The sequence below is a fragment of the Garra rufa genome, chromosome 5, assembly GCF_049309525.1.
Source record: "Garra rufa chromosome 5, GarRuf1.0, whole genome shotgun sequence".
Classification (NCBI taxonomy): domain Eukaryota; kingdom Metazoa; phylum Chordata; class Actinopteri; order Cypriniformes; family Cyprinidae; genus Garra; species Garra rufa.
The window spans coordinates 20,956,220-20,983,281 of record NC_133365.1 but is presented as its reverse complement, the minus strand read 5'-3'; the positions used below and the strand labels follow the sequence as shown (position 1 = coordinate 20,983,281).

At 36.2% G+C, this 27,062-nt stretch overlaps 1 protein-coding gene across 1 annotated transcript in view; it reads right to left on the bottom strand.

Annotated features, from left to right (window-relative positions):
• jak2b (Janus kinase 2b) overlaps positions 1-27,062 on the bottom strand; it is a 46,522-nt gene that overhangs the window by 7,835 nt on the left and 11,625 nt on the right. The window contains exons 2-18 of the mRNA XM_073839459.1: positions 25,725-25,968; positions 23,662-23,785; positions 23,438-23,555; positions 16,172-16,317; positions 14,197-14,491; positions 12,528-12,647; positions 12,187-12,344; positions 10,723-10,834; positions 10,141-10,327; positions 9,831-9,955; positions 8,583-8,717; positions 8,188-8,275; positions 7,979-8,112; positions 7,756-7,894; positions 2,844-2,995; positions 2,603-2,753; positions 2,346-2,482 (exon numbers count right to left, since the gene is read on the bottom strand). Coding sequence (XP_073695560.1) covers positions 2,346-2,482; positions 2,603-2,753; positions 2,844-2,995; positions 7,756-7,894; positions 7,979-8,112; positions 8,188-8,275; positions 8,583-8,717; positions 9,831-9,955; positions 10,141-10,327; positions 10,723-10,834; positions 12,187-12,344; positions 12,528-12,647; positions 14,197-14,491; positions 16,172-16,317; positions 23,438-23,555; positions 23,662-23,785; positions 25,725-25,926 — 2,523 coding nt within the window. The 5' untranslated portion in view covers positions 25,927-25,968. The remainder of the gene's footprint in view (positions 1-2,345; positions 2,483-2,602; positions 2,754-2,843; positions 2,996-7,755; positions 7,895-7,978; positions 8,113-8,187; positions 8,276-8,582; positions 8,718-9,830; positions 9,956-10,140; positions 10,328-10,722; positions 10,835-12,186; positions 12,345-12,527; positions 12,648-14,196; positions 14,492-16,171; positions 16,318-23,437; positions 23,556-23,661; positions 23,786-25,724; positions 25,969-27,062) is intronic.

The following is a 27,062-nucleotide window of genomic DNA, read 5'->3' as shown; positions in this document are numbered from 1 at the left end:
TATTAACTAAGATTAATAAACACTGCAGTATTGTTCATTCTTAGTTCATGTTAACTAATAATTAACTGTGTCAATAGAAATTCTCATAAACTATTTTTAGAGCTTCTTTTTCTCATTTAGGCATTAAAGAAATCAACAAGTCATATACACAACTGTTCAAAAGTTTAGGGTTGTTTACATATTTTCAAAACGTCTATGCTTCCCAAGGCAAGACGTTTTCAGCAGCCATTACTGCTTTATTCTTGGTGCTTAAGAAACATTTATTATTATTAACAGTAGAGATCGGTGATACTACTTAATATTTTTGTAGAACCTCTGACACGGATTTCCTTGATGAATAGAAATCTCAAAAGAATAGCATTTATTTGAAATAGAAATCTTTTCTAACACCAGTGTTTCCCCTACCATTATCTTAGGGGGGCGCCGCGCCACCCCAACGGCACCCCCCGCCCCCCTTGAACGTCAAGTTCATTTTATTTTGGATATAGCGCCAGATCACAGTTTAAGTCATTTAAGGTTATCTTTCCTATAGAACATGTCTATACATTGTTCTTTTATTAAACAAACTAAATAGCCTTATGTTATGTATCTTATTTACACGAAAGCATTTCATTTCTGTCTCGCGGTCGCGCGTTTACAATGTCTCCTCCCCGAAAACACAGACGGGTTCACGGACTCCATTCATAAAAACGGAATTTACTATAGCGCGGAATGCCACGGAATTCGTCGATTTTTGGATTAATAAACCAAAAGTTGTTCTGTCACTTTATTCAAATCGTGATATGGACTAGTGTCTGTGAAAACTGAGATGCAAAAAGACCATTTTAATATGAATCCTGCATGTTTCGTTTGCCTCTGTATGTATGAATGGCGAAGACGTGTTTTTTTTTCTATACGCATACTGAAGCACACGTAATTTTTGGCATTTGCATCTCACATGAACAGATAAACTCAATCTCCAAAGCTGTCACTTTTACCGTTTCATTTGAGAAAACTAGCATCATACCATACTGTACACAGAAACTTCACGGCAACTTGTCCAAATAAAAGTACGGTTTAACATGTAACAGAACTATATCAGTATTGTATTACTTTTGTACAGTATAATGTAGGTGTTTATATATTCCTATTTAAATAATTTACATAAAACAATAAATATACGATGAAAAATAAATATTACAACAAGAATAACCACTTAATTGTAGAAAAAAATACTACAATATTATTTAAACGTTTTAAACTGAATATAATTTTTCTTCCATGTATTGATTTTAACAGTAAACCTCTGTTTGTTTGCCAAAAATTAAAAGGGTTTATTTTTCATTTAATTAAAAATAAATAAATGTTTATGCTTTCATTTGATTATCAGAAAAATTAAAACACACAAGAATTTCTAAAAAAAAAAAAAAAAAAGCAAAAGATTGCAGAACCCTATTGTTCAAAATGTTAAAATACAGAGATTTGGACTTATTTTTTCACTGAAATAAATGTTTTCGTTATTACACAAAGTAGGCTAAAGTACTAGAAAAAAGTAATGTTGGCTACCGCAACCCCCCAAAGCGGGAAACCTAGGGGAAACACTGCTAACACTATAAATGTCTTTGTTGTCACATTTGAACAATAGTATGCATCCTTGCTGAATACAATTATTAATTTCTTTTAAGAAAAATCACACACACACATAAATGGGTCAAAGATGTTAAGATGTCCATGTCAAAAGAAATTTAGAAAACAGATTCAATGCAAGTAAAGTGTCTACTTTTAAGGTTTCAAATAAGTTTTGAAAATAAAATGACAAAATTTGGTTAAAATAATGTTACACTGTTATTCAGTGGAACAATATTTATGTCAAGAATCAAACAACATGCTTTTTCTGACTTGTGCATATTAAAATATATAAAAGAAGGGAGCAAATTAAATTTTAAGATAGTGGCAAATTTTAAATTAGGGGAAAATGTATGATATTTGTATTTTGCTCAGAAAAACAAAAATGCAATTAAATTCAACTGAAAAACACCCCATTTCACAGACAAACGGGGGTAGTCCTCGACCAAAAAGCAAATCGGAGCTCTTTCAACTCAAAGAAACTTGCACTGACTCATCTTAAAATATAGCAGTGCCTCTGTTTTGTCTCAAGATGCACACCAGAAATGTTTTTTCCTAAGGCACATTTATAAAAATTACCTAAATGTTTTAACTAAACTATGACCTAATCCTGTTTTAGGCTAAACCCTGTCTGTTAAACCGGGCCTTATTGTTTTTATGCTTAAACCTTTTTGTCTTTTACCCATATACAATATATTTATATAAAAACACAGTGATCCCACATGGATGTTGGTGTCTACCTTGCCAAGCTGCTGCAAGAAAATGAGATGTCTCTCCTCAAACTGCACAAGATCCTCATTCTGAAACGCTCCAGTACTCAATCCAGATGCTCCTGCTCTGCTGGGTAAAATGTCACTCTCCTTCACGATCTCATAATCTGAAAATGTATTTTATCACTCTTCATTACACAGCGAGTACAAGAATGAGAAACAAAACAATTAAATTGTCATGTCAAAATGCCAGCGGGACTGTGTGTGTTGCAGGTGACTGTACTGACCTGGGCAGAAGAGACAGTTGAGGTCTCGTATGATGGCTCTGAATGAAGGTCTGAACGTTGGCTCGTAATCCATGCAGCTGTTGATCAGGTTAGCCAGCTCTGTCCACTTGGGAGCAGATAGTTGGTGACGATTTTCATAGAACAGTTGTTTCTGAAACGAGGAATACGAAGATGTTGCACTTTATTTAATAGCATTTCTTACTACAGTCTCAGTATACTGGGAATGCAAGCATTGCCTTACCTTGGAATTGTCCATGTTGGCAAGTGGCTTTTCTCCTCCGCTGCAAATCTCCCATAAAGTCGTACCAAAGCTCCACTTGTCTGAGGCAAGACTCAGGTTTTTAGGGTCTAAGATGCATTCAGGAGGCACCCAGGGTATCCGCTCCACCAGAACTACAAACATATTTGCAATTAATATCAAAATACATTTTGATGAAGGCAAACATTTTAGATCAAACGTGACAATTCATCTTCTATCACCTAAATAGTAACAATTTTAACTATCAACATGGGGGAAAAAAATTCTTCCATTCGGCCTTGTTGGTTTCTTTCTTTCTTGCAGTTTTGGGTGAAATTTGAAGTAAATGTGTTAAATAAAGTTTACATAATGAAGTAAATTTAATTTATCAAATATAACTTACAAAGTTTATTTGCATTTATTAAATTATGTGGTGGTACAAAGTGCACTGGAATGCATTTGGATCATATTAACAAATCTTTAAGGGAAATTTTACATCAAATATTAAATTCAGTCATTATTTAATCACCCTCATGTCGTTCCAAACCTGTATGACTTTTGGAAACAGGAACGTTTATGTGAAAATATGCCCTCTAATGGTTGGTGAGCAAATATGTTTATGCTAAAACAATTCTAGCACTGACATTCTACCTAATAGGAACTTTTTTGTTGTTTAAATGGAATTTCTCTTGTTATTTATTTCTAATTAATTTGTTTTGAAGTACATTTTGTTTTTAACTAAATTTCTTCAGTCTGAGGTAATAGCATTGAAGCTCTGATTTTTAGATTCAAATCTTTTATTTAAATTATATAACAATTTGTATGTTTTTCATCAGGGTCAGAAATTAACTTCTTCATTAGGGGGCAATATTTGCCCCCTGGAATTGATTTCCAGGGGCATTTTTTACATTCACAAGGGCAATTTTTATAATCATTATTATACAGTTTTTTTTTTATTGTCAAACATTTAAATTTCCTCAATTACTTTAATCAATATTTTAAACCGTTGTCAATAACAATAAACAGTTTAAAATGGTATCTAAATTATACATGTAAAAAAAATAGGAGCTCATAGAGCTGCAATATTATGAAAAAAATCATTATTGTAGATTATTGCCCTTTATATTCTAATAATGATTATTAATATCGATATTAAAAACAATCTAAAAACGTTTTTGGTTTGTGACCTGCATTTGGACATCACATTCTGGCTTCACAGGCAAGTGAAAATCTAGTGCAATCATGCAAAAACCCCAAATCCTACTCTCACAGAAATTTCCAAAACACTACATTTACATGAGATGCGATCTAGGAAAACCCAACAGATGGTAAAATTTTACCTTTTTTAGGTTTTGATACCATATGAGCTGATCCATGATTCAAGCCCTTTCCAAAACAGTTTTTATTTTGTCCATAGCTTGAACGTAACAAAGCTTATAGCTATCGTAAGTTGGCTGATAGCTATGATTTTCAAGAATGTTTTTTTTTATTATTTTTTGACATCACCAATTTTGAGTAGATTGAGATGAGTAAGATTGTTTAAATGAGCAGCTACAGTACGTCAGACTGTGTTGCATTGCGCCATCTCACGATATTTAAAAAAATAAAAACTGTGCGTGCCATAGTTTACACAGGACTGGCAAAGAATTTGCCTTCATACACCTTTATTATTAATGTTATGTGGTTTATTTTGATTGGTTAACTGTTTTTGTAGCGTTACAGGAAAGCACCTCCACAGCACGTTCTTAAGAGAAAGACAGTAATTTCTGCTTGCTGCAATAAATCACTATTTTTCTGCACTAAAAGTGAATTTTGCCTAGATATTTTCAGAGATGACAGACAAGATGTTATAGAATAACTTAAAGAAAACCTAATTGACAAAAAAAAAAAAATGACATTCAAACAATTTTTTCGAATTTTCTGAAAATGTCCCAGCACGACATCCGACATGTTTTCCCAGATCGCATCACATATAAAAACATGTTTGTCTGCTTTATAAGCCTTTTTAGCTAGTGAAAACCAGTAAAACATCCTCATTAGTGGGTTGTTATTTCACTATATACAGTGCACCTCCACTAATATTGGCACCCTTAGTAAATATGAGCAAAGGTGACTGTGAAAATAAATCTGCATCGTTTATCCTTTAGATCTTTTATCCGCTAATTCACAAAATTCTAAACTTTTATTGAAGTAAAACGATAGAAAATGGGGGACATCTAATTATGAAATAAATGTTTCTCTCTAGTTCACGTTGGCCACAATTATTGGCATCCCTAGAAATTTGTCTAAGTAAAATATCTCTGAAGTATATTCCCATTAATATTACAATTTTTTAGCACACCAGGGTGGCTAGGAGTATAAAATTGTCCAGTTATGACTTTCTGTTCCACAGGATTATAAATATGATGAACACAAAAGCCAAATTCCCTTAATCATCAAAGAATGTAGTTCTGATGTGCAGAACAAGTTTGTTGAGCTTCACAAAATAGAAATCAGCTGTAAGAAAAGAGCTAAAGCATTGAAATCCCCATTCCCAGCATCTGGGCAATAATTAAGAAGTTTCAATCAACTAAAGATGTTACAAATCTGCCTAGAAGAGGACATGTGTCTATATCATCCTAATGCACAATAAGGAGGAGGGTTTGAGTGGACTCTCCAAGGATCACAGTTGGAAAATTGCAGAGAATTGTTGAGTCTCGGGGTCAGAAAGCCTCAAATTAAATGATCAAACAGCCTCTACATCACCACATGTTGTTCCAGAGGGTTTCAAGAAAAAAAAATCCTCCTGGCTCACCCAAAAACAAACTCCAGCATATTCACTTGTCAGACAAGATTGGAACTTCAAACAGGACTGGCTTCTATGGTCAGATAAAACTAAAAATGAGTTTTTTGGCAGCTAACCCTCCAGATGGTTTTGGTGCAGACGGATAAAAAAGTATCCCATGCCCACGGTTAAAAATACTGCTGGGTCTTTAATGTTGTGGACCTATTTTTCTGCCAGAGGTCCTAGACATCTCGTTTAGATAGATGCCTCTGTTAGACATCTTATAATGGGCCATGGTTGCATCTTCCTGCAGGACGAAGATCCAAAACAAACATCAAAATCATCACAAAATTGTGTCACTGAGCACAGAATGAAGCTTCTACCATGGCCGTCCCAGTTCCCTGACCTGAACCCTGTATAGAAACTGAAGAGAAGCACCACCAACATGAAGCTGGGAAGAGAGAGATTCTGGAGAATCTAGAGAGATTCTGTTTAAAGGAATGGCCTCTGATCTCTTGTCAGGTGTTCTCCAAACTCATTAGACAGTGTTGCAGAAAACTCAGAACTGTTATCTTGGGAAAAGGACGTTGCAACAATTGGGTGCCAATAATAGTGGCCAACGTGAACTAGAGAAAAATATTTATTTCATAATGAGGTTCTATTGATTTACTTCAATGACAGGTTAGAATTTTGTGAATTTTTTTAATGAAAGATCAAAAGGATAAATTATGCAGATTTATTTTCACTTTTGCTCATATTTACCAAGGGTGCCAATATTAGTGGAGGGCACTGTAAGTGAGGATATTTGGCACTCACAAGCAGGGCTTAAAAACGAAAAAAAAAAAAAAAAAAAAAAAAAATCCATTCGGTTCACTCCTGGCAGAATCGATATTATAACGTTTCTGTTCTTGCGTTCCTCATTAAACAATACGTTCCGAAAACGGTTTTCTAGAAAAAAAATACCGGTTAATAAACGTTATTTTATTACACGGCGCGATAGATAGATAGATAAGATAGATAAGATAGATAAGATAGATAGATATCACCAGAACAGGAGAACGGCTGAATGGATTTCAAAATGGTAAAACCCAACTTATTAACTCGGGGGGAGTTGGAGATTGAGCCTATTTCCAAAAAAAGTGGAGTGTTCCTTTAAACTACAAGTTTTAATTAGGCTACAATAACTTTAACCTAAACATACCTTTGCACATGAAACAGCCAGGTGCTAACCTTAAGCTCGTTGCATCAGAAAGGGCTCTGCTTATGACGTCTGCTTGGCGGGCATTTCAAGTTGTATGCGTCACCGTCGCATTTGCGCACACAATTTGAATTCATGTTTTTGGTCTGCCAAATTGATATAATAAAGAGAACGATAAAAATACTGTTATTAACCGGTTAATTTGGAATTTCTGTTTCCATTTCTGTTCAGAACGATTAAAAATTGATTTTGTTTTCGTTTTTGTTCCTGTTCAATGTCACTTGTTTTCCTTTTCGTTCCTTGAACCGGTTTAGATCCCTGCTCACAAGTATAGTTAAACAAACACTCATATCTGAATGTGGTCCATTCCTATTATATCCTTATACTGAAAAACTAAAGCAAAAAGCTGCTTTTTCACCATCTCTGACAATCAGCAAACTGAAAGTCATTGATTGCTAATGGACAGTACCATGGGAGCTGTGTGGAGTTCTGTTTATATGCACATGCAGAATTATTGGATCTGATTTGAGTTTTGGATATGTTGAAATATTTGCACTTTTGCATTTAAACTGCATGTGACCGCCTAAGCATTTCCAATATTTTTTTTTTCATTAAATTGTTACACTTTTAACAGAAAACGTGGTTATTAACATTTCTGTTCAAAATAATTATTTTATAATTGTTAATTAATTATGTAGATTAGCCATAGAAAATCTACAATGTTTTTCTTTCAGACATATTGTATTATTTTTGTGTGGATATATTCATTGTGATTTTTTATTCACTTTGTCATCATGAACAAGTGGAGAGTCAAGCTGCGTCATAACCGGTTTGAACGTTCAGTGCCACTAGGAAGGCGAAATGCGATAATCGTATGCAAATGACGGAGACAGAGAAAAAACAGCTACAGATTGGCACAAGTTTTCCCAAGAACCTTCACAATGTTGACTCACTCTCTCTGGGCAGCACTGTGATGCTGATACCAGGGTCACTTAGTTTGATGAATGGAGGGTTTCCCAATGTCCTGTCCTCCTCCCTGATCAAAAGGATGTTTTTTGCGCACACATTCCCATGAGCCAGATTCTTCTCCTCCTGTGTGTGAAAAAACAAAAAGCACTAGTTAATCCTAGCTCACAAACCCACATGGGTTATTCCTGAGCTGTTGCTGTTTCCTACCAAAAAGAGCATAGCCCAGGCGAGCTGCTTGGCCACTTCCAGTTTCCACAGGATATTGACTGATATTGAGTTCTTGTTTTTCTTCAGATACGTGTCCAAGGACCCAAACTTTACATATTCCTGCACCATGATGTCTAAGGAAAAAAAAAACAAGCTCAAGTATGCAGCGGTAAATTAGTCGGTCACATGTGAGCAATGTGAACACTTACTCTCCTCTCCACACACACAGACACCGTAGGTCAACACCAGATGCTTGTGGGTGAGCTGGCTCATCATGCTGGCCGCCTCAAAGAAAGACTTAAAGAGAGAGAAAAAAAATTAATAGACAAAAAAAAAAAAAAAATTGTACATAAGTTAATCAAGCACAAACAAGCTTATGTCCCTACAGTGAGACAGAGACATGTCAACGGAAAAACAATGACTTGGAATATTGTTTTTCTTAAGTCATATGAAATGTTAGACACCTCACAGTTAAATTAGTTTTTCCAATTAAAGTCACAATTAAATTCCAACTTGATTCAAGAACCTGCTGCACCTGGTTCACATTTATGGACCACTTTGATCAAACCATCTCTTAAAACAGGACATTTAATCTTTGTCTCACCTCGGAGTAATTTCTGTGGGCTTTGTCCAAGACTTTGACAATGACTTCAGTCTTATGAGTTTCTCCGTAGTCTCCCTGCTCTTTCCGTATCCCTTTGAAGATCTTGGTGAAGGTCCCCTGACCTTGACTCTCACCCTGGAAACAACGTTGCACACACATAATCATATGAGATTTGAATTACACTTACACTACTGGTAAAAAAAATTTTGGTGTCAGTAAGATATTATAATGTTTTTTAAAAAAGTCTCTTATGCTTACCAAGGCAGCATGTATTTGATCAAAATAGGATAAAACAATATTGTAAGACATATTACTACAATTTAAATCTTCTAACTGTTTTCTATTTTAATATATTTTAAAACACTTCCTATGATGGCATAGCTGAATTTTCAGCAGTCATCATATGATGATCATTCGAATATGCTGTCTTTATGCTTAAGATACATTTCTTATTATTAAATGTTTAAAATAATTATTATTTAAACAATATTTCTGTGCAAACTGTGAATTTTTTTGAAGTTCAAAATAATAGCATTTATTTGAAACTAATTCTTTTTAACATTATAAATATTTTTAAAAGGTTAGTTCACCCAAAAATGAAAATTCTGTCATTAATTAATCACCCTCACTGACATTCTAAACCCTCAAAGACTGACACAGAAGAGAAGAAATTATTGAAAAAAGTCTTTATTTTTGCTTTCTTTCGCATTAAAAGTATTCTCCTAGCTTCATAAAATTACTGCTGAACCACTGATGTCACATGAACTATTTTAACAAATGTCTTTACTACCTTTCTAGGTCTTGAACTTGTCAGCTGCGTTGCTGTCTAAGCAGGGTTAGAAAGCTTGGATTTCATCAAAAATATCTTAATTTTGTGTTCTGATGATGAACAAAGGTCTTATGGGTTTGGAACGACATGAGAGTGCAGGACACTACAGTTCATTTATGTAAGTGAGGAGTGAGGAAAGTAAAATAAAAAGTGAACTGTGACAAAAATCCTTCATACAGTGGACTACCAGTAAAACTTGATTTGACACTCTGCCCTGACCAAGTTTTGTTACATATCTTTCTATCAAAGTTATCTGACGTTATCAAGATGAATTTGTTCTGACCCAATTTAACTCTCAGTTCTTGTCATATTTTATTACCATTTTCTAAACTATAGCAAATAAACTGTGATAATGTGAGAAATGTTGAAGGTGTCTGAATAAATTTTAGTTTGACTGTATAAAGCAACAACATGCTTACGAGATCAAGGTCTTCTTTTTTGATTTTATGAAACACCATCTGACTGATGTTGTGTCTCTGCAGTGAGGAGGACAGAGAAACCTCTAAACCTCGATGACTCCGGCACACCAACAAACTCGACTTCTCTATTTACATCAAAAACACACAGCAAAACAATGTCAGGATGATCAATTTGTGATAAAGGGAAACAATAATACGTTTCCACAATCTAAAAGGTTGTTGTTTTCCACAAGATGACATGGTATAGTTGTACATTTGTGGTACTTATAAATCATATGACCATGATAAGAATATCAGATGCTTTACTGACCTTTGGCCTTCGGTGAACAGCACCTGCTGAACTGAAAGATGATACCATCTGATTTCACAGTTTCTTTCTGGTAACACTTGAGTAGCTCCTTTAAACTTCTAAAATTCTTTTTGGTTCCACTAAGATTGTAGTCACCACTTTCAGACCTGGTGATCAGACAGTGCTTGTACTCTACATCCTCATACGCCTGATGGGAAAGAAAAGCTGATGTCAAAAGATATATCAAGAAATGTACACCAACATTCAAAGGTTTGAGCTAAGTAAGATCAGAATTCCTGAAGGATCATGTGACACCGAAGACGGAGTAATGACGCTGAAAATTCAGCTTTGAACCACATGAATAAATTACATTTTAAAACATTTCAAATACAAAACAATTACTTAAAATTGTAATAATATTTCATAATATTACTATTTTCTGTATTTTGGATTAAATTGGTGATCATAAGAGACTTCTTTCAAAACCATGAAAAAAACTTTTAAACGGTAGTGCATGAAATTCAGGATTACAGGGGAGGACTATTGAAACTACAGTACAAATTTATGTTTTGTTTAATTAACAACCAAAAAGCAAAAACGTACCCCGACAGCAAGAGTCAGGAAGTATTTGTTGAAATCTTTGGGGCTGCATCGGAGCACGTAGAGACCTCTCTGGTTCCCTGACTTGCGTAGTTTACTGATTGCAAACTCCATCCTGTCAACACAGAGAGGCAAAACAGCTATAAAGCTTACAAATAATGCTTTCAGAGAATTTGATGGACATTTTTATTGGAGCCCTCAAAGACTAAATATCCAAAAAGGATGCTCTGAATTAGGGGTGTGCAAAGCAGCCGGTATTTGTATCTGTATTTGTATTTGTTGAGGGGGGAAAAGTATTTGTATTTGTATTTGTATTCGAGTAAAATTCAAAATAAGTGTAAAAATCCAGTTTTTTTTTTGTGCGCTTAACTTTTAATTTACGTTATAGTGTAATTATTTTGTAATTATATCCATTATAATAATTATTGATATGCAATATTGGTTAATGTTTTTGAATATGTAACAAGGAACGTCATTGAAAAAAAAATAACATGACAACCATTACCTCATCCATGGTTAAACCAACTAATAAAATACCATTATGAACATTATGAACCCCACCACCACCTGTCCTTGTTGGAGGATGCTGAACAGACAGAATTAAAATAAAAATAAAAATGTTCTTCTTCTGAAAGAACTTCTTTCCCGTGGCGTCTGCCGTTGCTAAGCAACCATGACCTGATCTCTCAATGAAGACTCGAAAGCTTCAGCAAAGCATAAATGGATTTCCAGCATTAAAAATCGCTTGCATTAGCTTTGCTATTAAATGTCTTTAAAAATGCTTATTCATGTACAGATATGATCAGCTGTTCCTCCAACTTGGCTGTTTTTTCAAAGGTATAAGGGAAAGGGTGAAGCTGATTTGTTGGTTCTTGTCACATGACCTGCGTGCGCATGTGGCATTCTGAAAAGTTGAGATGTATTTATCCAAAGATTATAGAATATTTATCTCGATGCGGCGCGGACGCGCCTGGAAAAAACGAGCGCGTAGCACCTTGTGAGCGTTGCTTTCATTATGAGCGCGCATACCGCGCGTCTACATTTGAAATAACGACGAACTTTAGCACGCATTTGAACGGCCCCTAATAGAATAATCTCCCGATCAAACTCTGTTTCCCAAAGTTATAAACCCAGTTAAGGTACAGAAATATATTCATCAAAAATAGTGACGCAGTGAAGTCTTTTTTCACCCAGCCGAGTCTTCTCTGTTGCTGTGTGGAGCAGCCTGTGTCAGTCACCTCTTTTAACAGCTACACTGACTGCGGTCTCCTGAGGAAACGCAGCTTTTTTGATAGAAAGTTTTTCTTGTTCCCGAATACAAATATTTATTAAGGTATTTGTTCGAAATAAGTATTCGTTAAAAACACGCTATTTGTGCCTTTCCGAATACCGTATTCGGGTTCGGCTCCACCCCTACTCTGAATAAACTCTTTCATTTTCGTTCATAAGTGTTCCTGTTGTGCTTACGATATCGGGCCGTGGCAGTAGCTCTCGATGGCCTCCAGCAGATGGGGTGGAACGACATCTTTGCAGAGGTAGTGATGGGCATCTGTGGTCAGTCTGTAGTAACCATCAATTAGAGACACAAAAGACAAGGCCTCCATTGAGGAAGAGAACACCAGCTCCTGTTAAAAAGAACATTTTTTAAAAATCCCATTTTAGCGCATGATCTGTAAATATTCTCGCTGATAATAGCAGGAAGAAATCCAGAAGTTCAAAGGCAGTGTAAGCCCCTTTTACATGGTGTAACAATGAAAGGATATCCCAGTGTACAATGCAGCAGACTTTCTCTTTTACAACAGACTTACTAGAGTTTTCCCATCCTGCTTGTTGATGGAAACAATGCGGTTCATGTTGGTACCCTCTTTGCTGGCTTGTCTGATACTGATATCGACAACTTCCCCAAAATCACAATACGTCTGCAGGTCCTTGTGAGAAAATACAATAGTGTTACGAAAATTCATTTTGGCATGAGTACAGAAATATTAATAAACACGACAAGACTGGTATTTCCTTCAGGATATGCCAATGCATTCAAGGCTGCAAAAGAATTCTTTCAAAGTTCCAGGTAGGTTTAGGTTATGTTTCATGACACGTAGCATGTGTCTTGTTTTCCGACATAAGACAACACAATCGGTGCAGTGTAAAGGTGGCTCTAGATTCTTGAAGAGATGCAAGAAACTAAATCGTAATAGTAAACAAATTGAAAAACTGTGAGTTTTTTTAATTCTACAGAAAGAACTGACAATAGTGTAACTACGATTTAACCAAATACTGTATAAAGTACAGTTGAAGTCAAAAGTATACATACATACATACATAAAACTTGCAGAATCTGCAAAATGTTATTTATTTTACCAAAATAAGAGGGATTATTCAAAATGCATGTTATTTTTTTTATTTAGTACTGACCTGAATAAGATATTTCACATAAAAAGAAAATAATATTTGAATTTATAAAAATGACCCGATTCAAAAATGTACATACACTTGATTCTTAATACTGTGCTGTTAACTAAATGATCCACAGCTGTGTTTTTTTTTTTGTTTAGTAATAGTAGTTCATGAGTCCTGAACAGTTAATCTGGCCCACTGCTCTTCAGGAAAATCATTCAGGTCCTACAAATTCTGTTTTTTCCACATTTTTGTGTATTTGAATCTTTTCCAACAAAGATGGATCTCATATTAACACGGTCATTTTCACACTGAGGGTCTCATATGCAACTATTACATAAGGTTCAAATGCTCACTGATGCTCCAGGAGAAAAAACAACAACGTATTAAGAAGCATGAAAATGAGTACATTTTTCTTATTTTGCCTAAATATCATTTTATTCATTTAGTACTGCCCGTCAGAAGCTACAGAAGATACTTACATGTTTGCCAGAACACAAGATAAGTTAAATTTACCCTGATCTTCAATCAGGGTATCGCATAATTTTTCCATCTGGAGCATCAGTGAGTGTTTGAACCTTCTGTAATAGTTGCATATGAGTCCCTCAGTTGTCTTCAGTGTAAAAAGATGGAACTCAAAATCGCACAGTCATTGTTGGAAAGGGTTAAAACACACAAAATGCTGAAAAACCAAAGAATTTGTGGGACCTGAAGGGTTTTAAGAACAGCGGGCAGTTTAACAGCTGCCATACAAACACTAACATCAGTTATCAAGTTACTGGTCTGACTAGACCTCTTCTAATCTAAAGACGGATCTGTTTCATCTGAAGTGGGCAGTGGGTTCTAGAACAAACAGGCTCTCATAAAGAGTTCATAATGTCGAAGCAGTTTAAACATTTACTCAATTTACTAATATATACTTGTGGCCGTATTCCATATTTCCAACTTCAATCACAGTTTAGTTTAGTTTAGTTTAGTTTAAAACTTGCTTTGTTTATCAGCATGTCCAAAGGGTAAATGTTATTTTGAAGTACTCATGAATTTGAAATGAAACGTTTTGGTTCAACATTTACAACTGGATACCTCAGACTGTGTTTCTTTGTGTCGTTCTCTGCACCACTGGATGCCATTGTCTGCAGAGACGATGATGGTGACCGGCTCAGCAGAGTGCTCTTTGACCTGGAAGCGTTCGGTGTAGAAGCCAGAGTCCAGAGACTCCAGGCTGATCAGGTATTTGAGCTTCAGGTCACGGGCTGAGGCTCGGCACTGGCTGAGTTGCTGCACGACTTTCCGAAAGCGATAGCGGATTCGCTTCCTTGTGACAAAATGGTAGTCTTGGATTCGCTCCCTCATGTCTTTAGGGAGGAAGAACTTGTAACTGTGAATGGAGCAGAAAATAAGAGTTAGTATTAGGGATGTAATGGTATTATCAATATGGTATCACGATAGCAAAAATTTATTGATATTGATATTAAAATGTCTTAAAACTTCTTATTCTAACATAAAAGGTCTTTAAAGTTGTGTTTTGGGCCATCATGCTTTGGCAAAGTATCTGTCAAACAAACTAAAACCGAAAACACAATATGGCTTAATCCCTTCATCAAGTCTGTTTTTGCTGCATGTTTCAAAATGAAGTGCACACTTCGTTCAGGCGATCAGTTCGTGGTCCGGTGTTTTTCGCTCCTCAGAACGGCTCAGTTCACAGTGAACGCAGTGAACTTGTTAGTTGCATGCACTGCAGTTTAGCGTGCATTTGGGAACACAACGGCCACCAGTTATGCTTTATTTTCATAGCAGACGATTACAGCATTTCACTAGATTTGTAGTGAGATGCATTTTTGCAAGCCTGTTTTCACTGAAGCTGGAGTTTTCCTTCAAAATAAAAGCTCTACTGCCGTTTCTGTCAGAATAAAAGCTTAAAAGTGAAGTATGAAATGCTGACAGCTAGCAGGTTAATAGGTAACGTTACTGCAATCCAAATTCAAAATACCTTTTTCAAGTGCAGAAATTAGGAAAGAAATATTGTAATTTCCCTACTGTAGTGTAAACCATAAGTAATATACCTATGAAATATTCATTTTTGTTTATTTTACAGTGCAATTGTTTTACAATATATGGCTATTACTGTCATAAGAATAACAATAATATGAAATGTTGTTATTATTATTACTATATTCTAATTTGTTGGGCTTCCAAAAACATCAGTATGAATGTAATTTAGAGCAAGACAGTATATCACAAATAAAAAAATGGGTCAATTCACTTTTTTTTTTAGTTAAGAACATAGGTTGGAGCTCTTAATTCTGAACTCTCAAAGTGCATTCGATAGAATAGTATAACTTAAAAAAAAAATTTTTTCTGTAAGTCTTCATTTGTCTTTTCTTTTTTAATATAGCAATAAATATTGTATCGTGGACTTAATAGAGATATTTTCATATAGTGAGATTGTGATATAGTTACATCCCTAGTTAGTATCAAATACTATATTTTTTTGGGGTAGTTTTAGGATGGATGGAGGTTTGTAGTCATTTTATATTACAATGTTTGTGCTATATTTCAATGTTTTTGGTACATGCCATGGGATCAATGTTTAAACATGTTTAAAACATGGTAGTATTCTTTAACATAACTTTTCAGTACCATGGTGTTTAGTAGAAATCAAAATGTTTCCAAAGCTATTAAAGGGACAGTTCACCCTAAAAACTAACCTGTACGGAACCAGACCTGTATGGATTTCTTTCTTTTGTTGAACACAAAGATTTTTTTTTTAAGAATTCTGACGGTAGACACCGACTTCCACAGTATTTGTTTTATGGTGAAAAAATCTCTTCTTTTGTGCTCAACAGAAGAAAGAAACTCATAGGTTTGGAACAAATTGAGGGGAGTAAATGATGACTGGATTTTTATTTTGGGTGAACTAACCCTTTCTTTAATGAATTTGGAATCAGAAATCTTTGGGGAAAAAAGCAAATGGGGCCATAACTTTTCACAGCCTCACAGCAGATATATGATACATTGACAGACCTAAATATTTAGAAGATCATCCTATTACTAGTACCTTATATCATTATAGATGTCCAGTGGGGAGCACTGCTTCTCTTTGGCAATCCTCATCATGTCCAGCACAGCCATGCCAAGGCACTCCTCCTGAACCTCATGGGCATTGGATAACTTCACCCAGCCGTTTACAAAGTCGCTCCTCCACTGCATAAAACACAGAGGAAAAACCCATATCTATATGACAGTCTAAGAAAACGTCAAAAAAAGGTACAAATCAATGAGAGGAAAAGTTGAATGACATGGTAATAACTTGTAGCCTCATATTGGTTACCTTAGTCTCAAAATTATTACAGTAGGGTTTCTGCACGTAGTTCTGTAATTGTGGTATCATATATTTAAGATAAATTCAACCCTAAATGACACATAGACTAGCATTCAAAGTTTAAGGGGGCTGGTAAGATTTTAAATAATGTTTCTAAAAAGCCAACCAAGGCTGCATTTATTTGATAAAAAAATTACAGTAAAAACAGTAACTGTTTTCTATTTTTATATATTTTATTGTGATGACAGAGCTACATTTTCAGGAGCCATTACGGTCTTTGATGAAAGTTCGAAAGAACAGCATCTATTTGTAATGTATCTCTTTGGTAACAAATGTCTTTACTGTCACTTTCAATCTTTTATTGTATTCTTGAGGAATAAAACTAAAAATGATAAAATGATTTAACTAACTGTTTCAAAGTTTTAAAAGAAACCCTGGGTTAATGATATTAAGTGCTGTTAGTGTAACTTTAAAACACTTGTTCATCATTGCTCTGGGATTATACTCCAAAAACACAATTTTTTAAAGGATAACTGTTGCCAAAATGCAACCTGGGCTGTTTTTTTTTTTTTTTTACTGTAAACGAGACAAACTTAGCATAATTATGACAAACGCGCCGTTTTTGAGATTGACTGTGATTTAGTTTTGCGGTCAATGGCCGGTGAATGGGAGTTCTAGGGGCATAAATTTGAGCGCATCAAAATCGATATTTTTACAACACTAAGAAGGCTCGACACACCATGAAACTTTGCTCGAAGTATCGCCTGGGTCTCTACACATGAACTCGAGCATTGAGAACATTGTTTGTGTACACAGAGTTTACTAAAAAGAAAGGTTTTGAACAACTCACTTACACTGTTTGGGTTTCCGCTCGCAGCCGTCTTGCCAGTCAAGAAGTGTCGATCTCCGAATGCGAATGAATGGACTCTATAGGACGAAATATTAGGCTTATATGAGGCTCTTTTTACAACTAGAAGGTTAATATTGTTTTTCATTTGCGACAAAACAATGAATTAGCCGTGCAATTATATGGAAATATGCTTTAGGAGCTATCCATCCTCGCATTCGGAGATGGACACTTCTTGACTGGCAAGACGGCCGCGAGCGGAAACTCAAACAGTGAAAGTGAGTTGTTCAAAAACTTTCTTTTTAGTAAACTCTGTGTACACAAACAATGTTCTCAATGCTGGAGTTCATGTGTAGAGACCCAGGCGATACTTCGAGCAAAGTGTCATGGTGTGTCGAGCCTTCTTACTGTTGTAAAAATATTGATTTTGATGCGCTCAAATGTATGCCCCTAGTACTCCCATTCACCGGCCATTGACCGCAAAACTAAATCACGGTCAATCTCAAAAACGGCTCGTTTGTCGTAATTATGCTTTTAGATATAAGTTTGTCTCGTTTACAGTAAAAAAAACACCCCAGGTTGCATTTTGGCAACAGTTATCCTTTAAGCATGTCAAACAAGCAACATTAAACAAAACACAATGATGTTTTTTTTGTAAACTACTAACTATAACAGAGATTAAAGGAACACTCCACTTTTTTTGGAAATAGGCTCATTCTCCAACTCCCCCCCGAGTTAATAAGTTGATTTTTACTGTTTTGAAATTCATTCAGCCATTCTCCTGTTCTGGCGAGATCACTTTTAGCATAGCTTAGCATAAATCATTGAATCCTATTAGACCAGTAGCATCGCATTCAAAAATGACCAACGAGTTTCGATATTTGTCCTATTTAAAACTTGACTCTTCTGTAGTTATATCGTGTACTAAGACCAGCGGAAATGTAAAGATGCGGTTTTCTAGGCCGATAAGATTAGGAACTACACTCCCATTCCGGCGTAATAGTCAAGGAAGTTTGCTGCCGTAACATGGCCGAAGCAGGCACAGTAATACCACACAGCACATGTGCAAATGTTTACTTCCGTCAACATATCCAACGTGCATGCACAGCACAGACAGCGTTCCTCGCCATGGAGACATTTGTGAGAGACGATTTAGAAGATATTTACTTTGGTGCAGATCCTGAACCGTATCAATTTGAACCAGAATTCACTGAAGCTAAGGTTTTGGTACGCAAAAGACAAGAAAGTGTGTCTGAACTGCCTTGGACAGAAGGGATGAGGAGAGCAGATTCGCGCTGGTGGGGCTTGCCAACCCATGCCAACTAAAAGTGAGTGCCTGTGTTGTCGCGAGTGGGACCAGGTATTGCCATCGATGGCAAGGGTGGATCTACCTGATGAGGAAGTGGCATGTCGCAACATCCGAGGACTTGGATGCAATGCTGCATCCTGCAGTAGTAGATTTTTTTCCGGTTTGACAAAATAAACTAGAAAAAACGTCACACGCCGAGTGGACCTAATGGCCAGCTGTCGCAAGAGTAAGTTATTCCTGCAACCACTACATTATATAATATAAAGATTTTAAATGCATACTATCAGTTTGCATTTTCAGGCTTACATTCATGATGTACACTTTTACTCAAAACTGACTTTAAAACACCACCGACTGTTCGCAATAACTTTCTTTTGCAATCACACATGGAATTTGGTCATAGCAAATACTAAGCCAACTGTTCGCCCAAACCTAGTCGTCAGGGGTTGCATTTCACAGGTAACGTTAGCAATTAATCTTGTTTCACTTACAGCCGTGGGCGATGCTCCTTGTTGTCCTGTCTGTAACGTTAGTTTGAAGATTGTTGGGATCGCAGTGTCCTTTAGACGCCGTGCCGTAGTACCGGTAAAACTATCCAAATAGTCATCTGGTTCAAAATCCTCGGAGCAAACACGCCATTTCTTGATCGTTTCTAACGGTGTTTTGAGATCCATGTTCAGAGCAGCCAGCCATTGATTCATTAGTCGAAATTGCTTTTTTTTTCGTGGGAATTCTATGAAAGATGGCAGTAGAGTACGTCTTCGACTTACTATCACAGCCCCTTACAATGCACATAACCATAGCTAATCACACACAGGTAAATCCAGCCACTAACAATTTACCAGCTGCAACTCTGACAGCTGCAACAACCGGAATTACACAAACTTAGCACCGGTCACATTGGAAGTTACCTAGCTGGGATCTAATTTCAGGCGCTGTGTGATATTAATGCGCCTGCTTCGGCCATGTTACGGCAGCAAACTTCCTTGACTATTACGCCGGAATGGGAGTGTAGTTCCTAATATTATCAGCCTAGAAAACCGCTGCTTTAAATTTCCGCTGGTCTTAGTACACGATATAACTACAGAAGAGTCAAGTTTTAAATAGGACAAATATGGAAACTCGTTGGTCATTTTTGAACGCGATGCTACTGGTCTAATAGGATTCAATGATTTATGCTAAGCTATGCTAAAAGTGATATCGCCAGAATAGGGGAACGGCTGAATGGATTTCAAAACGGTAAAAATCAACTTATTAACTCGGGGGGAGTTGGAGAATGAGCCTATTTCCAAAAAAAGTGGAGTGTTCCTTTAATGTGTGTTTAAGAGAAAACCACATCAGAACTAAAAGCAAACACACATTGAAAGCATTAATCATGTACAGAGCAGCCGCAGACTGACTGACAAGTGTACACAAGATGACACTGCAAACAACCCGTTTAAAAATGACTCGTCTCCATGTAATCCAACCGGGTCAGACAGAGTTCACCTCCAAACACATCACAGCTTTATTTTAAAACCGCATAAGCCTGCTCTCTCCACGGATGACCTTAACATGATGGTCGTTTGACTTCCGCTGAAACGCAGCTTCCCCCATTATGACTTTTTTTTGGTCAATGAATAAAATGAGCCACAGTGACAGTAACCTACATTCAAGGATATTTCTCACTCCTTAATAGACAAGGTAAGGACATATGATGTAGGGCTGCACGATTAATCGCACTGACAAGCTACGCCAAATCGCGCTCAAAATCGCATTCGATTATGAGCGCGATTTGGCGTAGCTTGTCAGTGATTTACGGCTCTGTGCATTAATTGCCGCTCCAGCTGAACGCACTTGATGGAGATTCACTGCTAATCAAAGTACCGGCTTCATTGACTAAGCGTGCCTCATAATCGCATTCGATTTATCGTGCAGCCCTAATATGACGGGGTATGATAAATGTGCAAAACATTTTAGCAAAGCATGCTAGATATATTGGTACCATACCGGTTATTGACCAATATTAGAGATTTATTTTTTACTTATTATTATTGGTCAACACTGGATATTTAATTGTGCTGCCCATTTTCTCTATTTTTACATTTACATTACCTTGCTAATGCCTAAAGCAATTTTTTTACATTATTAATTTAATAAAAACATTTTACACTTTTTATTATTTTAACCAGTTAACTATATATACACATACACTGCCATTCAAAAGATTTTTAATGTTTTTTAAAGACCTTTCTTATGCTCATCAAAGCTGTATCTATTAGATAAAAAAAATACAGGAAAAGTGGCATTTTGTTAAATATTGTTGCAACTTAAAATAACAGTTTTCTATTTTATTATACTTTAAAATGTAAATTATTCCTGTGAAGAAGGGCTGGGCGATAATTCGATAATGATAATTATCATGCTAATTATCAAGCGCTCGATAATGTTTACACACTATGCGTAACGATGCGCAGACATTTTGCAGCCTGCACTTCCGGATGCCGCACCCGCATGCAGTATTTAGTTTACAGCCACATGTCTCTACAGTGCGACCATTTCACTCTCATTTGCGACTAAAAGTTAGTATGTGCGACTGTAAAAAAATATTTAGGAGCAGCATGTGCGACTGACTTGATCAACATATGTGTTTACGCTCAGTGGAGCTTCAAAGGTTTCTACGTGTCTTTAAAAAAAAATAAAATAAAGCTTTTAATAATTTTAAGGGAGTTTGTAAATGAGATATTGATCTAATACAGCAGTTAAATAAACAAGTTATTATTAAGTGACTTGACTACAACAATATGCCTGATTTTGCTTTATTTCCTCATCAAAAGTAGTCTGAAACAAGTCACAACTGCGCGCATCTCCATTCAAACACAGCGGTGTTTCGTTTATGAATGAAACGTGTTTTTAAACAAATCTAGTGAAATGATTCAATTTCCCATTCATAAAGACAGCCACTTGCTTTATTCCCGAATGAACCATCCGTTCAAACGAATCAAATGAATGATATGATTCAGTAATTAAATCAGTGTCTTGCCGCCACCTGCTGGCAGATCTGTTCAGTTATTTAAATCTTCACTTTTATATAAATCTATATTTCATCTATGTTTTCAAAAGTTTATATTATAGATTTTACATTAATCTCAACATGAATTTATGATTTTTATTGCACTCATTTCGCCTCTGAGCCTCATTAAACATATGAAAAGGTAAAAACAAAGGTGAAAAACAAAATTCCCCTGTAAATCACTTTGAGGAGTCAACTATCATCTCGTAATAGGAAAGCTAATTTTTTATCAGAGTTTTGATTAATGTTTAGAATGTGCTCCTAAAATTTTGACTGTGCTTTGAAGTGCATTATGGTCTCGTAATTTTTTATTATGTCCTGATACAGAAAACCATGAAATTCAATAGGGTGTCCTAACTTTTTCACATGACTGTACATTGTTAAAAAAGATTTCTATTTTGAATAAATGTTGTTCCTTTAAACTTTTTATTCATCAAAGAAATAAAAAAAACTTTGATTTTAACTTTGAACAGTTTTAACACTGATCATAAATCAGCATATTAAAATGATTTCTGAAGGATCATGTGACAATGAATACTGGAGTAATGATGCTGAAAATTCAGCACTGCATCACAGAAATAAATTATATTTTAATGTATATTAATATATAGGAAACCAATATTAGAAATTGCAATAATATTTCACAACATTACTGTTTTTCCCCTGTATTTCTGATCAAATAAATACAGCTGTGATGAGCATAAGATACTCCTTTAAAAAAACATTAAAATCCTACTGATCCCAAACATTCAAACAGCAGTGTATGTAGAGGGAAGTAAATGCAATTATAGTTTAACACACTTATAATAAGTATTCACAAAAATAATATTACAAAAGGGATTTTATAACCTTCATTTGGATAAATCTCATCCATTCCCTACAGAAAAAAAGTGTTTTGACCATTTTTGACATTAATATTGAAGTAAAACAGAAATATTCATAATAATAAAAGATAGCCAACCATCAGCAAACAAACCTACAACCAAAACATTTTAATCCAACCCCTTTTGAACGTCTGCCAAGTCACTAAATAGCCTGTTTTATTCTATTCAGTCAAACAAAATCTGAACATAAAGGGGATATATACTCCTCATAGATCAATCTCCTCATAGTTGTGAAAACAATGAGACTTAAACTTAAAGCATAAGTGAGTTTCTCCATTACAAAAATATCATGTACTATATCCAGTCTTCAACATTAGGCAAAACTGGTTGTAGTCATTGTCTTGCATTTGCTTTCTTGCTATAATAAAAACTCAAAACAGGTATGTTTCAAAGGTGGATGTGATTTTCATTAAAACACTGTCTTTGAATTTTCTTTAATATGTCCTTGCGTGACTGACACTTAATAGACACTATGATAGTTTATTAAAAAAAAGAGATCAATCACGTTTCCCCTCAGTGACAGTCATCGCATACCAGACTGTTGGCGGAGGACGAACAGGCGCCACAAAACAAGCCCACTCAGTAGAGTCAGAGAGCGGCCAGCATGAGTTTCCTTTATTTATGATTCGTTTAGTAAATAGGGGCCTTTATCCGTGCAGATATACACTAGCGTAATTCACATTTACACACTCTAAAACTGAAACCAAGACTGTCTCTTCTCTGAGAAGATAATCGAAGACAAACTGCAATTCAATTATATACGGATGTGCTGAATTACTGAAGATATGTTCAGATTTCAGGCCAAGCTAAGTGTAATTGTAAAACACTGTTGCTATAGTGATTCAAATAACACTTAATTCAAAATTAAGGGTTATGTATTTATTGCAAAGCTGATGTGGGGAAGCCTCACCTGAGCAAAGAGGTAAGACATAACATAATCATCCAGGACAGGACTCTCAGATCCTTTAGTCACTCCATAGCGGTACGCTCGGGATGCCCCACAACTGTACCAGTTGGGAAAATAGTACCTGACAGAAAATAACAGTCACTTAATTAATTGAGACGAAAAAGACAAAAGCAATAGAATAATATTAACCAGTTAAATCAAGTGAAAAATAGAGCTGAGTGTGTTACCTAATTCTGAATAACAATCGCTCATTGGCTGTTTCATCTAAATGGAGAACATGATTGGGTGATAACCAGACCCTTTCGTCTTCTTTGTACAGCCCGAACAGGCTGCAGTAGACTGGAGACACTCCTGTGAGAAACACATGAACATAATGAGATGAGAGACGGACGCAACATTAGCCTTAAGGCCCAAACACAACTACAACCAACTTTCACACCAAAACACCAGGTGTAAAATGAGAAAAGCCTGCACATGTAAACTAAAGATGGGTCATGAAGGTCCAATTGACCAGTGGTGCAACAACCAACTAGTAAATTTGTGGCATTAACTAGCAGGGCTGGGTAAAACATATACTGTCAGGCCCGAAATTATTCATACCCCTGGCAAATTCTGACTTAAAGTTATTTATTTTTTTTTCAACCAGCAAGTTTTTTTTTGACCGAAAATGACACAGGCTTCTCCCAAACGATGTACAACAGGCATCATTGTGGAAAAAAATATTTCTCAGCTTTTATTTACATTTGAACAAAAAGTGGCATGTCCAAAATTATTCATACCCTTTGCAAACTGTCACAGTCTATGGGAAAATCCAAAGTTCTATACCATTCCAAACAGTCCGGAAGACCGGTGGAAATGCAAAGCTTCAATTTTCTAGGTTGATAAGATTAGGAACTACACTCCCATTCCGGCGTAATAGTCAAGGAATTTTGCTGCGGTAATATGGCTGAAGCAGGCGCAGTAATACCACGCAGCACATGTGCAAATGCTAAACTAGCTGGGAACTCATTTCTGATAATACTCCGCCTGCTTCGGCCATATTACGGCAGCAAACTTCCTTGACTATTACGCCGGAATGGGAGTGTAGTTCCTAATCTTATCAGCCTAGAAACTCGCAGCTTTGCATTTCCACCGGTCTTAGTACACGATATAACTACAGAAGAGTCAAGTTTTAAATAGGACAAATATCGAAACTCGTTGGTCATTTTTGAACATGATGCTATTGGTCTAATAGGATTCAATGATCTATGCTAAACTATGCTAAAAGTGATATCACCAGAACAGGAGAACGGCTGAATGGATTTCAAAACGGTAAAAACCAACTTATTAACTCGGGGGGAGTTGGAGAATGAGCCTATTTCCAAAAAATTGGAGTGTTCCTTTAAGTGCGTAAATGAAGTTGCCTCTGTAAATTTCCTTAGGTAGACTGATATCAATCACATGTGCATTTACTAGCCCTTTCAGGTTATTTTAATAGCAGCAGCATGCATAGCAGTTGAAACTATATGAAGGAAGCCTGCCAAAAACAAGACATCTTGAAATACCATCAGATGTCTGTCACCAATACCCTGCTGGGGATGAGCTAATGGCTCCTGGGCTGATGTTTATCTTTATCAAACAGTAAACACAGGTGGACTGACAGGATCTGATATTATACAAGCCATCAATACTAAACCAGATTGATGTGAGAATCCCCAACGTGTCCCCAATAACTGACTGTTTACACAATAACCTAAGTAAGTACAATAAAAAAAACATCTTTCCCTGATAGGTTTAAAAAAATCTGAAGACGCTGTGTTATCAATAATAATTTGTATATATGGGAATTAAGAACATAATGTCAGGCTGGTAAGCCCCCTTTTTTTGTTGGAAAATCATTGTAACACGTGTCCTAACCCAACGCAACGTGACAAGTTTTTCTATTTCTGTTCACACTGAAAGCGAAAATGTCGTGTGACACTGTGTGATCATTTTTGTTTGATATACAGCTGTGAGCATCACAATTCTTGATAAAATGAAATTTCACAGTGAAAGAGCCTACCCAGTGCAACAAAACAAATATAGACAACCAAGCAACCGATAAAATGCCTTGTTGTGAGATGTTTGTCACGGTCTTGTCTCCTTTGGACAAATACTCCATGGAAGGGATTTATCACATTGCATCTGGGCAGAACACAGTGCTTACTGTGTTGAATAACGTGTTATTCTTTTTCAGAATGTATAATTCACATTTACTTTATAAACTCGATATTTAGCTTCTTTTCTATACTATGTGATGGGCATGACTGACCGCACTCCTTGGCAGCGTTGATGATGAGCTGTTCGGTGATGTATTCTCCCGGTGGGTAACAGAGAGGGGTGCAGTTTGCGTCGCTCTGGCTGCTGTGGTAGAGATGGACGCTGAGAACAGTGGGCTGCTTCGGGACAAGCTCTTCATGGTGGACATCACCGTTCTGGTAAAGCGGCTCACAGACAGCTGTCTCCATGTCCATCACAGAGACACAAGCGATGAGAGACAAAAGAGCAACATTCACCTGGTGGTGGAGGACATGTGGAGAGAGAGAGAGAGCACTGTCAGATTACCAATAAATGACTGGATGGCTACTAATATGGCAGAACACATTAGCTTGATATATTTTCTTATGCAAAGACAAAACAAGGAAATGCACGGATTATCAAGCTCCTCCTTCGAGTGAACTTCAGCATCAAAGCAAATGCAAATTTCACGTTCACACTTCACAAGTCTTAGAGGACTTTAGAACAGTGTTTCCCAACCTTTTTTCTGCCGCAGCACAGTTTTGATAAGTTAAGCCCGGCTCACACTACAGGAGTTTTAGCCCGATTTTGCCCCGATTTTCCCCTTCCGAGAATCGGAGCAAAAATCTTGTCAAGCACCTCGATCGGCCCCGATGTTCGGCGCAGATTATCTTGTAATGTGAGGCGTTCAAAGATCGAATCTTGCATCTCCCGATCTGCTAGCTCACAGATCGGGGCTGCCCCGATCAAATCAAACATGTTTGATATTTAAGATTTTAAATCGCGATGATGACGCTATGTGCTTATCAGTACTTTCACAACAGCCAATGCGTGACCACAAAACACGGGTCGTTTGATAGTGGAGATGAAGGAAACTGCTTCTTGAGTTTTTGTAGTAACTGTCTTGTCAGCATAATGTGTCGAAAACGTACCACAACTGTAAGGAGAAAGAGGAGCTATGCTGAGGTAAAATTGTCTTATAGTTTTGAATAGGCAGATTTTTACCACAGCGGTAGCGAAGTGTTTTATAAATATATATACTGACGTTTGTGTACATAGGCCTATATATAAATACATATGTATATAATTTTGAAACACAAAATAAATTAGGCTCAAACATTATTAACAAACGTGCCTGTTTATTTTAGCACTTACGTCAGTGAACAAAAAACGCTCAAATAAATTAAAGAAATAATATATTTAAATAAGAAAGTAGCCTAAATACAATGTTAAATAGGCTATTAAACAAACATTCGTTGCAAAAATGTCGGACAGCTCATCAGAACTACTGGCCCGAGTCCGACTGGAACCTGTCTTTTTTCCTCTTTCTCTTCCCCATTACACAGCTGCTGTCTTTAATAGCAAAGTGATT